The sequence below is a fragment of the Balaenoptera borealis genome (genome assembly GCF_965194805.1).
Source record: "Balaenoptera borealis genome assembly, chromosome: 12".
Lineage (NCBI taxonomy): Eukaryota > Metazoa > Chordata > Mammalia > Artiodactyla > Balaenopteridae > Balaenoptera > Balaenoptera borealis.
The window spans coordinates 12,016,263-12,031,656 of record NC_138869.1 but is presented as its reverse complement, the minus strand read 5'-3'; the positions used below and the strand labels follow the sequence as shown (position 1 = coordinate 12,031,656).

Sequence of the window (15,394 nt, the reverse complement as noted above, 5' to 3'; positions counted from 1 at the left end):
CGGGCACAAGACTTACATGGGTATTTCACCAAAGAGAATATCCAGATGGCCAATAACAATATAAAAATATGCTGAACACTACAAGCCATTAGGGAAACAAAAATTAAAACCATAATGAGATACTACTGTGGACCCACCAGAATGGCCAAAACGGAAAACTGACAATATTGATGTTGTTAAGGATGTGGAAAAACTGGAATTCTCATACCCTCCTGATGAGAGCATACATTGGCACTGAGTTTCTGCCTGTACCCATGAAAGCTGAATATCTGCAAAAACATAATTTGGGGGATAGGTATACGTATCCCCCAATCATGTGTGCCTACGAGCACCAAGAGACCTGCAAAAGGTTACTCATAGCAGCATTATTCTTAAAAGTCAAAGAGTGGAAAAATCCAAATGTCCATCAGCCACCGAATGGACAGTGTAATATATTTATATAATAGAATATGCTACAGCAACAAAAATTTTTAAAAAATCACAACTATACACAAAAATATGGATAAATCTTATAAACATAATACTGTAAAAAATGAAATCAGACTCAGAAGAATGCATAAACTACTTATTATTCCATTTATATAAAGACAAAATATAGGCAAAAATAGGCAAAATGAATATATGGTTTGAGAAGTCAAGAAGGTAGTCATCTGTGAGAATGAAGGTAGTAGTGATTGGGAGGGGGCTTCTGTGATGCTGGTAATGATCTGAGTAGTGGTTACAAAGGCACTTTCCCTTTGCTTTGTGATAATTCACCAAACAATGTATTTACAATTTGTGTAAGTTTCTATTTGCATATTATACTTTAGTTTTTTTTAAATTAGGCAATACCATCCATATGCTAATAACTGAAAGAACTCCAAAATTTGTGTGTGGTTAAATGGAAAGAACAAACTATTAAGTAGTATGCATGTAAAATTAACATTTTTATAACAATAATGATTAAAGATCTATTTTTGTGTATAACAATCTTAATAATCTAATGGTAACATTTATTCAATGCTGACTACTTGCTAAGGTACTATGCTAGGACTTTACATGCATTTTATCACTTATTCTGCTCAAAAACACTATGAAGTAGGTAGTATTATAACTCTTACTTTATGGGTGAGAAAACCGAGGTCAGATATAATAAGTAATGTGCCCATAGTCACCCAGTCATAAAGCTGCAAAACTAGGATTATAGGCCACGCTCTCTAGATCAACCTTCATATTCATGAGAAGCTGGCAGCAGTGGTTGCCTCTGAGAAGGGAAGGGGGACGGAGAGACGGACTGAGAGAAAGGCTGGCTTATCACAGGACACTCTAGGTACCTTCGGAAGGAGTACATTTGCATGTCTTACCTATTACCAAAAAAGTATTAACATTTTTTTCTGTGATTTATAACCACTAAGCCACAGGAAACTGCTTTATCCAGAGGATACGCGTAACTCATTGTTTAACTTTACCTGATTTAGGATGCAGAGCATCACACTGGGCATTGTACATGTGTACGAATTCTTGGTGCCTTTTAATGAGCTGTTGTTTACTTCCTCGAACAGATAAGCCATGCTGTTTTAGCTTTTTCTTTAAATCTCTATCTGAGAGCAAGTTATATACAGTTTTGGGCAGCGGCTTCCTCTTGTGAACAGAGCTGAAAAGGGAAAAAAAGTGATCACTGAGGTTTACTGTGAATTAGCCAATGTTTTTCATGTAAAACAGTAATTTACCTTCTGACTCAGTACCCAGGCGACTGGGAAAATAGCAGAACCATTAAGACAAAAACAGGAAAGAGAAGAAGGATCAAATTTACAAATAAAGTTGACAGTATTTTTCTGACAGTGATGCATCTGAAGTGGCAGTGGGACATTCAGATAGCGGGGTCTAGGTGGCAGCCAAAACTTAGAGAAAGTTAGGTCTCAGAGAGAGGCCTGGCCTAAAGATGCAGACCTGGGACTCACACAGAAGGCTTGTGGACTAAATGCTATGAGAAATTAGGGTCATACTTACGTGAACTTATTTACTTCTTCACCTCTTTAAAGCATGCTCTTCCTAAACTTTGCCCATGGTTTCCACACAAATCTCTATAAAACCAGCTATCTCAGGTGATTAGAGTGCAAATGCTATCACGGGTCAGGCTATGGATTTAAGAATATCATCATATACAGCTTCTTTAGAAAAATTTCTGATGCATAGCCAAAACTGCCCACTTAGGCCTAAGGCAATCATTTTGCAAAAGCACTAGATGAAATAAAAGAAGACTTGTTGGGATGGTTAGCTTTACCCAACTCATTACACCAATGGAAAAAGAATTCAGAGAGTTGATGGGTAGATAGTATTCTTGTGGGATCATCTTCAAAAGAACACAACTGAAAACAACAGCAAGAAACACAGCACTGTTTTTTTTTTTCTCCAACTTCAATTAATTATATTAACAAATATATAAGGCATTAAGCAGTGTACTGGCAAAATCCCCACCTGGCTCTTCACTGTATTTACATAACGAATACAATGATAAGCACTAAGCTACAATTTTAAATATGACAAAGCTCTATCAAATGACTTTCTTATACTCCCTCCAAAACACCAATTAATAAACATTATTTCTTTAGATAGAATATGTAGAAGCCAAGCTACCTAAGGGTATCAATGACTTGAGACAACTACTTAAACAGGAAACTCACAGTGAATTTTCATCTATTTAATCTGATGAGAACCTGGTTCTCTAAGTACATCACCTGGCTCAACACTACGGCAATGAGGTGCTTAATAAACATGCACTCATGCTAGTCACTACAACTGCAATCATTTTTAAATGAAATATCAAAACTTCAGGTAAAAATTAATAGGAACTTGAAAGCAATAGGTTTATCCAGAAAAACAAGATTCTACAAAAGACTTGCATGTAACCAGCTGGCACAAGGTGACGCTGCTCAAGCTTGAGTGCCTCTCAGAACCACCCGGAGGGCTTTTATCTAAAATGCAGTTCTCAGTTGCACGGCCACACCACCCACCGGTTCTGACTCAGCTCTTGAAGTGGAAACCGAAAATCTCTATTAACAAGGTTCCACGTGGAAATCTAATGCAAATGGACCAGAGACCACACTGAGAGAGAGAGTACAGTCGAATACAGAATGAAAACAACCAAACATTTCTCTATTACCCAACAGTACCATTCCCTGGCTAGGTTATTTCTTTTATGCTCTATCAATATGGTCTAAAAGCCAGAGGTAACTATATAACTGCAGAAAGACCTGTAAACCCTCAACAGATTACATTTTTCTGAAAATTGCTCTTCTTATAATGACAGACAGCCTATTGGACTCTACAGAACTGATAAGATTATGGCTAAATAAAATCACAGAAGGTAGCAAGAGCTGAAAAACCTTTTGTAGGAGTTTATACAAGAACACTGTGAGGGACAATTCAGTAAGTCTGTACCTAAAACATTTATTTTATTTTATTAAGGATAGATAATAAAACTTATGACTGTGAAATTCTAATGGAAAACTCTACTGTTCACTGGCATTTACAATGAAAAGCACCAGCAGAAATCAACAATTTCTGTCATGAATTTTAAAATACGAAGGCTGATAAATGTTTCCCAAAACATGAAAATGCTACTTACCTTTCTTCTATGATTTGGTGAAACAGTAATGCATTTAAGGGTCCTCAGAATCTGAGGACATCAAAAGGAAGAGGATTCTTTGAATCAACTCTGATATGAATCTACACAGAATGGGCTAAGGGCTGTCATCCATATTAAAGAAGTGGCCTGTTGGGGTGTTGTGGAGAAACTTTTTTAAATGTCAGAGATTCTTTTATGTGACCAGACCCCAGGACCAGGATGTAACTAAAGAGAAAGGTGGTTCAATGTCTCCCTAAGTGTATCTTCACAAACACCAGCTTTGCAAGATGAGTTATAATGACAAAAAGGTTTTAAGGTCAAATACATTTAGGAATTACTGGATTAAACAAAATCCAATAATTATGTTTGACGAAGGAATTCTCAGAGCCTTCAATACACTAACTTACACAGTGACTCTTTCCCTAAGAGAGAGAGAAAGAGGGAGTGAATGCAGTGCTTCTAAATTGCGCTACAGAGTAATTGGCAGGATTATAGTATTCCACGGAGCCTGTTTGGAACCACTACTGGAATTTGAACTTAATTACACACGGAGGAGTACATCTCTGGATAAACTGACAGAGCTAAGTGTGTTAGAAGAAATACAATGGATGCATCTAGAGAAAGAGCAGTCCAAGCAAGATTATCAGTGCTGATTCCTTACTCTTCAAGGAGAAAATGCCCAGCTTCTATACTCCCAACTCACTCTTCAGGAAAAAACATTTCTAAAGAGAAAGGTAGGTCATTAGATCCTCACGGCTTATGAGAAATAATCCTCGTGATGATCCAGCTTTATTCCAAATCTCGACTAACTAGGCAACCTAAAAATCTAAACTTTATTCTCGTCAACAAACGTACCCACTAGGAGTGAGTACTGGGCACGCAGGACCGCACAGGCATCTGTCGCAGGGACCTGTGGAGGGATCCTGGGGCCTGAAGGCCACTGTGGATACGAGGCAGGGATGCAGAGGGAGGTCAGGGAGAGGAGCACAGTCCCCAAGCCCTCCACCTCCATTTTAATGGAGCAGGGCCAATTTTCTCTGTTTTATATGTTATGATTCACTGTGCGTTTTCACTTGAAAAAAAGGTTCTGCTCAGGGAAAGAAGTTAACTATCAAGCTAAAAACACGACAGTAAGAACTGTCAATTGGTGCCCTCCACTGTAAATTAATAAAGTATCACTGTGCTTTATGTGTTAGCTTTTGTACATTATAACACCCAGAGTTTGTCCCTAGGAACCTGCATTCACTCCAGACTTACTCATAAAATCACGTGACACCATTTTAGCTTTACTCACAAAAAAACAATAAAATAGTCCAGTCTTATCAGCATGGTTTTTGGCATTCTTCCAAGTTCTTCCAAACAGACCAAACGTAAGAGCCAATCATTCTGTTCATTCCCACCTCCTGGATACGATTAATTTCTTCAATTTCCTCCCTCTCCTTTCCAGATCTCGGAATTATCACCTATTCTCTCCCTCTTCCATCCTGTTTCAGAAGAAGGGTTCCTTCTGCATGTCAAGGATAACTTCATTACTGGACTTTTGATCTCTTGTTCTTTATATCATCTGCTCTCTCCCTGGAGATAGCAGAAGGAAGGAGGCTAAAGGCTTATATAATTGCTATTTTAAAAAACAAACTCTTCCCTGATCTTACTCCTTAATCCTTCCCCAAACTAACATCTCATCTCTCCTCTTCCCTTCATCACCAGACTCATCTAATTTGCGGCTTCTGCTTCCTTATTATCTTCATTATCACTGATTCTTTAACACCCTGCAGGTTAACTTTGACTACAGTTTGATTCCTAACTTACAACTTACATGTGTAACAACAGTGGCCTAGTTTAATAAACTATTGTGATTTTGATGTATGAGGGGAGGCAGAATAGTGTGAGTTTAGGTGCAGATACTGGGTTGACAACTTAGTTATCTCACCTGGGTAGCTGGCAGGGACACACACACACACACACACACACACACACACACACACACACTCTACATTTCAAACACACCCTTTTGAATCTGCCCCACAGACAAACTATACAACTGCAAGCTTCTACATATGCAATAACAGAGAAAATCACTGCCTTCAAAATGCAAGCCTACTGGTTGCATCCTTCCAGAACAAAAGGGTGTTAAGAGCAGAGAATTTGACTTTCATTCACCAGTGATTCACCAATGCTTTGCAGAATGCCTGGCACACAGTTATGTGCTTAATAAGTATTTGTTGAATGAATAAATGATTCCATATTTTCTAAAAAAACAAAAAAGACAAAAAAAAATACCCTTTTATACCTTTTTTCTTTTTAATTTTTACTGGAGTACAGTTGATTTACAATGTTGTGTTACTTTCTTTTGTACCTTTTACTGTCATGTGTATATAGTATGTCATATGTATATAGTAATTAACTATTCAGAATTTTTGTAAAAGCTAGATTACAAATTTAAACTTCTGAGCTTCCTGAGAACCAAAAAAAGATTTGATGTGTTCTATATTCAGAGTCTAACCTTGCTTTCTTGGGCCAAGGGCTTTATGGTAGTTCTAAAATTCTAAGAGAAGAAAACAAGTTTAAAAAGAACTGAATTCTAAATCACTAGTTTCTTGTTAAGTCAAATTTTATTAGCATATAATAAAGTTAATTATATTTGGCAAGGTGGGAGTTGAGGAAAGAACAAGGAGAGAGAATGGGCAGTTGGCTCATATTTTATAAATCATAGGAGGCAAAAAGCTAAAGTAGCTCAACGGTTATGCTTAACTTTCTTACCTTCTGAGGCTTTCTATCTTCTCTTCACGTGATAAACAGCTGTCTAAGTGTTTATTAATGTGATTTTCTGGAATATGAACACCACAAACAGGACAATCCACTGTATTTTTCAAAAAGAGAAAGAGATTTTATTATTTGTGGAAAGAGCAAAAATTAATATAACCCAGCATCTTTCAGCAACTAAGATAAAAAAGAGAATCCAACCTTAACATGCACTTAGAAAAGCAGAAGAGAAAAAGGACACCTTAGGGCAGCAGGAGTAGAATAGACTGCTTACTGGGTAAGGGCTACATTGTGGAAAGTCACATAATTAGAATCCTAGGCCTAGAAGAAGAGACTGCGAAGATGTTTGGAAATCTGTTTTTTAGAAAATGCTTTAGTTAAATCTTTTCTACCAAGGCGTGATGAAGCTATAAAACTGATATTAAGTTTTCCCATCTTAGGACCCATTCATCTTTAGCACTGAAGCAATCTTAACCACCTGAGTAAGATATACCTGCCACAGGAGGAAGGTGAGGGGAGGGTATGTACAGCTAGGGGCATGTGGGATCTTAGTTCCCTGACCAGGGATTGAACCCAGACCCTCGGCAGTGACAGCACAGAGTCCTAACCACTGGACCGCCAGGGAAGTCCCAACATTTTTTTTTTTAACTGAAGTAGAGTTGATTCGCAATGTTGTATTAAGTTTCTTGTGTACAACAAAGTGATTCACTTATACATATATATAGATACATATATCTATTATTTTTCATATTCTTCATTATGGTTTATTAAAGGATACTGAATATAGTTCCCCGTGCTGTATAGTAGGACCTTGTCGTTTATCTATTTTATATATAGCAGTTTGTATCTGCTAATCCCACACTCCTAATTTATCCCCCTCCCACTCCCTTTCCCCTTTGGTAAACATAAGTTTATTTTCTAAGTCTGTGAGTCTGTTTCTGTTTCGTAGATATGTTCATTTGTGTCGTACTTTAGATTTCACATATAAGTGACATCATATGGTATTTGTCTTTCTCTTTCTGACTTGCTTTGCTTAGTATGATAATCTCTAGGTCTATGCATGTTGCTGCAAATGGCATTATTTCATTCTTTTTTATTGCTGAGTAATATTCCACTGTATATACGCACCACATCTTCTTCATTCATCTGTCAATGAACATTTAGGCTGTTTCAATGTCTTGGCTATTGTAAATAGTGCTGCTATGAACATACGGGTGCGTGTATCTTTTCGACTTATAGTTTTGTCTGGATATATGCCCAGGAGTGGGATTGTTGGATCATATGGTAACCCTATTTTTAATTATTAAAGGAACCTCCATACTGTTTTCCTCAGTGGCTGCACCAATTTACATTTCTACCAACAATGTAGCAGTGTTCCCTCTTCTCCACACCCTCTCCAGCATTTGTTATTTGTAGACATTTTGATGGCCATCTGACCAGTGTGAGGTGGTACCTCATTGTAGTTTTGATTTGCATTTCACTACTAATTAGCAATGTTGAGCATCTTTTCATGTACCTGTTGGCCATCTGTATGTCTTCTTTGGAGAAATGTCTGTTTAGGTCGTCTGTCCATTTTTTGATTGGGTTTTGTTTTTTCATTATTGAGCTGCATGAGCTGTTCGTATACTTTGAAATTAAGTCCTGGTCAGTCACATCATTTGCAAAAATTTTCTCCCATTCCATAGGTTGTCTTTTTGCTTTGTTTATGGTTTCCTTTGCTGTACAAAAGCTTTTAGGTTTGATTAGGCCCCATTTGTTTATTTTTGCTTTTATTTTATTTTGGGCCGCACCAGGCAGCTTGTGGGATCTTAGCTCCCCAACCAGGGACTGAACCCAGGCCCTCAGTAGTGGAAGCTCTGTGTCCCAGCAATTGGACTGCCAGGAAATTCCCCTATTTTTGCTTTTATTTCTATTGCCTTGGGAGACTAACCTAAGAAAACACTGGTATGATTTATGTCAGAGAATGTTTTGCCTATGTTCTCTTCTAAAAGTTTCATGGTGTCATGTCTTATAATTAAATCTTTAAGCCATTTTGAATTTATTTTTGTGTATGGTGTGAGGGTGTGTTCTAACTTCACTGATTTACATGCAGCTGTCTAGCTTTCCCAATACCACTTGCTGAAGACACTGTCTTTTCTCCATTTTATATTCCTGTTTCCTTTGTTGACGATTAATTGAGACTGTCAGCATTTTTAAGCAATAAACCATTTTTTAATCAAGGTGTGTATACTGTTTTTGTAGACATAATGCTACGGCACACTTAACAGACTACAGTATAGTGTAAATATAACTTTTATATGCACTGGGAAACAAAAAAATTCATGACTCACTTTATTGTGATATTTGCTTTACTGCAGTGGTTTGGAACCAAACCCGCAATTTCTTTGAGGTATGCCTATACAAGTGTAGTGTTAAAAAGTGGAAACAATCATTCTGAAACTGTTTGATGAGTTAAGGGACCTGTGGAGGTATCTCAGGGCCCAGAGGCCACCACGGCAGACAGCCAGGGATGCAGGGGGCGCTCACGTGGAGGAGCACAATCCCCAGACCCTCCATATCCACTTTAACGGAGCAAGGCCAATTTTATCCACTTTGTATGTTATGGTTCACTGCAAGATTTCGCTTGGAAAAAAGGTTCTGCTACAGGGAAAATGTTATCAACTTAAAAACATATAATAAGAACTGGCAATTAATAAAAAAAAAATTGAAAAAGATAAGATATCCTAGGAAATGTAAGTAAAAAATTCACATAGCCATATGAAATTTAAACACTTGAGTACTAATAAACTAATTTCAACCTAAGTTTAGTAACCACTAACAGCCCTGCACTGTGTGTGGTATGGGCGTACCAAAAATATCTAAGACAGAGTTTCTACCTAAAAGGTGTTCTGAACTTCACTGGCAAGAAGACACGGAAACAAGAGGATAAACAAGCTGAGCTAGTCATCAAAAAGTTAAGCAAACTATACACAGAACAGTCCAGAAAACAAGTGCTGTAACACTTTAGTGATGTGAGAAACCAATACTATGTAACATAACCGAAGAATGGTTAGACCTGGATAGAGTCTGGAAAGGTGGAACAGGATTGGCAGACATCTTTAGCAAAGGGGCAGGCAGTAAAGATTTTAGGCTTTGGGGGCCAGATGGTCTCTGTCACAGCCAATAAACCATGGCACGTAGCATAAAAGCAGCCACAGACAACAGGTAAACAAATGGACATGGCTGTGTTCCAGTGAAGCCTGGTTTACAAAAACAGGTGACAAGCCAAATCTGGCCTGCAGGTTGTACTTTTCCAATCCCCGAGTGTTTTCAAGGAATAGTGGGGAGATCAGCTTGGCTATGGCAGAAGGATTTTGAGAGGGAGAGGTGAGAAATAAGGTCAGACAGCTAGGGGAGTGGTCAAACTATCTAAGGCTATAAATGTGACTCAGAACAGCCTGGAAGTGTTCAAGTGCTGATATCTTAAGATAAACTGAGCTCTTTAAGGTTAAACTGGAACTGATATAAAGGATGAGGGGGGAATGAAAAGCTGAAAAACAGAAAGGTACGCCATACGTGAAGTACGAACTAATTAAAACGGCTTCACTTTTCCAGCCATCAGCCTGAATTCCTACTCTATGAGGCAGAAAGAGAACACATCTGGAAGCACTGCCTACATCCATCTCCGAGGCTGTTACAAGATGAAAGCGGGTTTACCCTTTCCCATTCCTTCCCCCTCAAAAATGCTGCTTATATATTATGTCATGTGGGATGAGAAGATTTCTCTTAAGTAAGAAAACAAACATGTGAAAATAATTTCCTACCTTTAGTAACTTGTTTCAAGGCCGATGTAGAGGGTGTCTCAGGAACACCAGCCTCTGAGAAACCTGGAGCTGATTTTTCTACGAAAGGTGTCCCTCTGGTCTTTGCAGAAGAACTCAGCTCTTTCTGAGGGCTGAATTCGCTTTCATTCTCTTTTATCAACAACTCTGACACAGAACCACCAGCTTCTCTAATCAAGAAGTTCTCCATTAGCCTGCTTCCTTGCTTTAATGAATGTCTGAAGGCTACAGAAGTGTGCACTTTGGCAGCAAGGTTCTTTGATGAGGAGGAAGAAGAGATGGGTGGTGACTCTAAGGCAAACTGCAACAGATGATTCCTTGAAGCACAGAAAACATAACAGTTAATTAAGACATCAACTTCTGTATACATAATAACCTAACTGACATAAGCTGTGTTCTCAACACTTGTTTCTACGAAATATAGAACTTACTCTATAATGACAACAAAACCAGTGTTTCTTCTAGACTAAAATACAAAGCAATAAATCTGATTTTAAAAGCAGTTCATCTGTCTATAAGAGATAACGGGAGGACTTCAGATTCTGGTCACAAAGAATAGCTCATATGAGACTTACTCTCCAACCATAAATAATTTTAAATCTTAACAGAACACATAAAACCGTCTGTAAGCATGGACTATAGTCAACATGGGTGGAAGGAACAGAGGTTAGAGCTCTGGGCAAAGATCACTAGGACTGGAGGGACAGGGTGCTGGGCAGGGAGTAGCCACAGAACACCCTAAAAGTCTGCTGAGAAATGCTCATCAATTCCTGATCGTCTCCAGGGCTGGAGAAGCCTAAGACGAAGCCATAGGAGGCCTGGCAGGAAGCAGATGCCGGGACGCTGAGATTCTAAAGGTCAATGCTGGGAAGTTGTTAGAGTTTGAGCCCAGCCAAAGCTGAGAGATTTTGGTAAAGACCCTAGACGTTCAACTGAAACCCCACAAAGGCCACGGAAGGTCCACACTCTAGAAATAGAAACAAAAGTGAAATAGACCAAATCTAACAAAAAACTAATCCAAACCTTGACAGAATGAAAGTGAAGAGCTAGCTAGTCATTTAACTGCATGTCAGAACAAAATTCAACATTTCTCAAAGGAAGGTAATTCACAGCCTCTATAACATTACATCCACAATGTTCAACAAACATTTAAAAATTACTAGACATGCAGAGAAATTAGCCACTAATCAAGAGATAAAATAGCCATTAGAAGCAGACCCAGAGGTGATCCGAGTGGCATTAGAAGAACTTCAAAAGAACCATGATGAATATGTTAAAGAAAAAAGAAGAAAAGAGTAGACAAATGAATTTTAAAAATTGTATGCTGTAAGAGGGAATTAAAATCCATCCCAAAAAAGGATAAAACAAAGAAAATGAAACCTAGGCACATCATAATCAAACTGCTGAAAAATAAAAGAATAAAGAGAAAATCTTGTAAACAACCAGAGAAAAATAAGACACACTACCTCTAAGGCACAGTTCCGCAACCTTGGCACTATTGACACTGTGAGTCAAATAATTTTTTGTTGTAAGAGACTGTTCTGTGCCTTGGAGGAATGTCAATAGCATAACACCCCTGCCCCAGGTTGGGACAACCAAAACATAAACAGATATCACCACATGTCCCCTGGGGGAAGAGGTAAAGAGAAAGCAAAATCACCCTCAGTTAAGAATCATGGCTCTAAGGAAATAACAGTAAGAAATATCATTGACTTGTCAACAAAATCTATGGAAGCAAGAAGATAATAGAATGCTATCTTAAAAGTACAGGAGAGCTTCCCTGGTGGCACAGTGGTTAAGAATCCGCCTGCCAACGCAGGGACACGGGTTCGAGCCCTGGTCCGGGAAGATCCTACATGCCACGGAGCAACTAAGCCCGTGTGCCACAACTACCGAGGCTGTGCTCTAGAGCCCGCACTGCACGCCTAGAGCCCATGCTCCGCAACAAGAGAAGCCACCACAGTAAGAAGCCCGCGCACCGTAACGAAGAGTAGCCCCTGCTCACCGCAACTAGAGAAAGCCCGCGCACAGCAACGAAGACCCAACGCAGCCAAAAATAAATAAGTAAATAAATAAATTCATTTAAAAAAAAAAAAAGAATGATGTTCCACTTGGACAACAATATTCTAAATAAATTTTGTTCAATACAACAGTTTCTTAAGAATATTATTTTAAATAAAAATGAGTCAAGGGGAAAAAAAAAAACAAAAAACACTTGTTTCCTGAAAATAAAAGGCAAAAGTTAGAAAAAAATGTAAGATCCTCATGTCAGCCTTGTGCCTGAAAACCTCTGGAATTATTTCCAGTACTCTTTTGTTATTCAGTTTAGGATATTAAATTTTTAAAAATCATAATATCATAAAATGGCAATGACAGATGGGAAGCACAGGAAGAAATAAAATCAATAAACAATATAAATAACTTACATTTTACTCATAAAATTAAACTTCCTCCCTCACTGATCTTAAACCAAATTTCGAACAAGTAATGAAACCGATTACGTTGAATTTCATCCCTACTAATTTTGCAAATGAAGTACCACAGCACTTTAGATATGACAAATGTCCAAGAAATGTTCCCCATAAAGCAATTCCAAGAAGGCAAACAGAGGGAGAAACAAATGATAAAATCCGTCCCAAATCTACAAAGAATGCTTCCTACCCCGCCACACCCACTACAAAGAATATTTAAATAGCCTATTTCTTTGGGGAGGGAGGAGAGGAGAGAGCGCAATCATTCCAAGGCCTTCCTTTAAGTTACCAAAGGGTCTATGAACCCAAAGATGCTGATCATTTATCTTCAACAAACAGATGCTGTTCTTCTTAACACTCCCTTTTTCCTAGCAGGGAGGCTGTTATGCTTTCAATACCAGCTGAGGAAAAAATAAGCCATGAGATACAATTTTACTGCCTCAGAGAAAAGCAAACAGCCGATCAATTCCTTTCTAAATACATGTCTGCATCTTTTCTTATCAACTTCAATATCTAACTGGTGAAAGACTTTAAAATAAAAGCAATCACTTTAATTATGAGCACCAGAGAATCTCAGAGGGTCTTAATCTAGGAAAGTATACCACTTTCTTATGACTCTGCCTAGGGAAATAACCAACCAGCTGAGTTCTAAAATGCCTTATTAGGTGAGTTCAGAGTACTAAATCTGATCATTTTTAGTATGCAAAACAATGAAAAAATGTGCAATTCTACTGGAAGAAATCTCTTTACATTTTTAGAAGTCATGTAATGAACCTCCAAAAATGTCCCAACAAGCTTGGAATTCATGTACTTAAGTATGTGAGCACCTAACTGTTAACTAAACACAATATGTTCCTAATAAAAACTCCTGCTTGGCTTGCATGATTAAAACTAAAAATAATTGAAGATATTGTCTGATAAAACATGCCTTTTTAAATCCCTCTGGGTGAGCACTGACTACCACCATCATACATTTGACAGTTAAGAAGTAAAGCTACACTTTATAAAGCACCAGCAATTACGCATTTCATGTTACACATCATTTTATACATGCTGAGCAAATCGGATTAAGAATTAATGGATTAATATATGACACAGAAACCATTATACATATATGTGTGTACACATACACATGCATATGCTACCCAGCTCTGTCCACTGAGAGGGTTTAGAAGCAATGGCACCCCAGTAACAATGAGCATACCCAGCTCCAGATCCTGATTTCTAAATGCCATTCTCCAATAAAAGGAACCAGGGCTCCTTGGGAAAATGGTTGATTCTAATGCTGGGGCAGGGAAAATAAAAGATAAAGCTGAAGTATTTCTGAAATACTCGAAAGTAAGTGCCCAAATCTACATTTTAACTCTTGTTTTTCATAACAGGAGACTTTCTGTTAAGTAAAGGAAGAAAATCCTATTATGATTAGATTGTCCGTATGTGATTAATGACTGTTGTTGCATCCCTTCTTTTACCCCCAAATATGCAGCCCTGCATTCCCTAATCCCGAAAAGTGCACAGAGTAAAGGGGCGGACACATATAAAAGGCAAAAGCAGTTAGGGATTAGTCACAAAAGTAAATCATACCGTGCAAAATTCAAGCTTTTTACCAGTTCATCTAATACGCGGTTATTTTTCAGGTCCGGCTCTGTGACTGTCTAGAAAAGAAAAACAACAGATAGAAAAAGGTCAGAAACAATAATTAACTCGTCATAATCTTGTTTTTGAAAACGTGTGTCTCATCTTCCTGAGATTCCCCATCCCACTAAGTCTTCCAGGAAAACCTCAAAATAAAGTTCATTCATCTCATACTAATACGGAATTTTAAAACAGTGAATCACTATCTGCTGACTGGAAGTCTGATTAAAAAGTCTCCAAAGCATCTGGTAAAAACGTATGTACTCTGTACTAAGATAAAACCTAATATGAGCAAGAATCCTTCTTCAAAATGCCAGCACTCAGCTTTCCCAAAAATTTCTCCTGAAAAGCAGAACAGAGATGCTCTTTTAAAGTAAAAACACGGGAGCCTTAGGTGCTCAAAGAGACTTTAAAAACAAGATTGGTGTTCAAGAACGCAAGAGGAAAACGATAAACCCAGTAGCTATCTAGCGTACGTGGCATACACTTTATCTCTGTGATGATACCATCTTGATGACAGCAGCATCCCTAGTTGGAAAGAGCTTAGACTTGGGAGCCAAACAAGTTCAGTGACATCCTGACACCATGTACCTACCAGAGGCACCAAACTAGAACCCGAACCCTTTAATTAGCCCCAGTGTCCTTTCTATCAGACCTTACTATCTCTTTTTCTTCTTTCTTTATTCCTACTTATGTTCACCTTCCCTTTTTACGTACCTTTTCACCTATTTCCACTACATAAAATGCTTCATAAACTTTAACAAATTTCTTGGTGTTTTCCCTGAAGGTCTGGTTTGGGAAAGAGGTAAGGGGTCAGTTAAGCTGAATCTCTGCCTTCTTCACAAATACTTAAACATCAATCTTTTGCAAATAAATGATCCTACCATCAGATTTTCTACCCAAGTTGAGAAATTATAAAAAGTGAGGAGCCATAAAAACACAGTTCATAAGATTTAAAGTGTGCTATATCCTGATCTTAAAATTAGTTTTTTTCTTCCTAAAATACATTTAGGTTATCAGAAATCTTTATGAAAAGTTGAACAAAGCCCAGTTGTCCATATATGTATTTTATAAGTCCTTCCTGAAACGGTCTTTGA

General features: G+C 38.0%; 1 protein-coding gene across 7 annotated transcripts in view; it reads right to left on the bottom strand.

Annotated features, from left to right (window-relative positions):
* The window catches only part of RAD18 (RAD18 E3 ubiquitin protein ligase), a 99,389-nt gene that overhangs the window by 61,397 nt on the left and 22,598 nt on the right, over positions 1–15,394 (bottom strand). For 6 of the 7 annotated variants that reach the window (XM_082344403.1, XM_082344405.1, XM_082344407.1 and 3 more), the window contains 4 exons: positions 14,247–14,317; positions 10,174–10,508; positions 6,368–6,467; positions 1,449–1,633 (listed from right to left, as the gene is read on the bottom strand). In XM_082344403.1, the coding sequence (XP_082200529.1) occupies positions 1,449–1,633; positions 6,368–6,467; positions 10,174–10,508; positions 14,247–14,317 (691 nt within the window). The remainder of the gene's footprint in view (positions 1–1,448; positions 1,634–6,367; positions 6,468–10,173; positions 10,509–14,246; positions 14,318–15,394) is intronic. The other variant, XM_082344408.1, reaches the window with a different exon arrangement.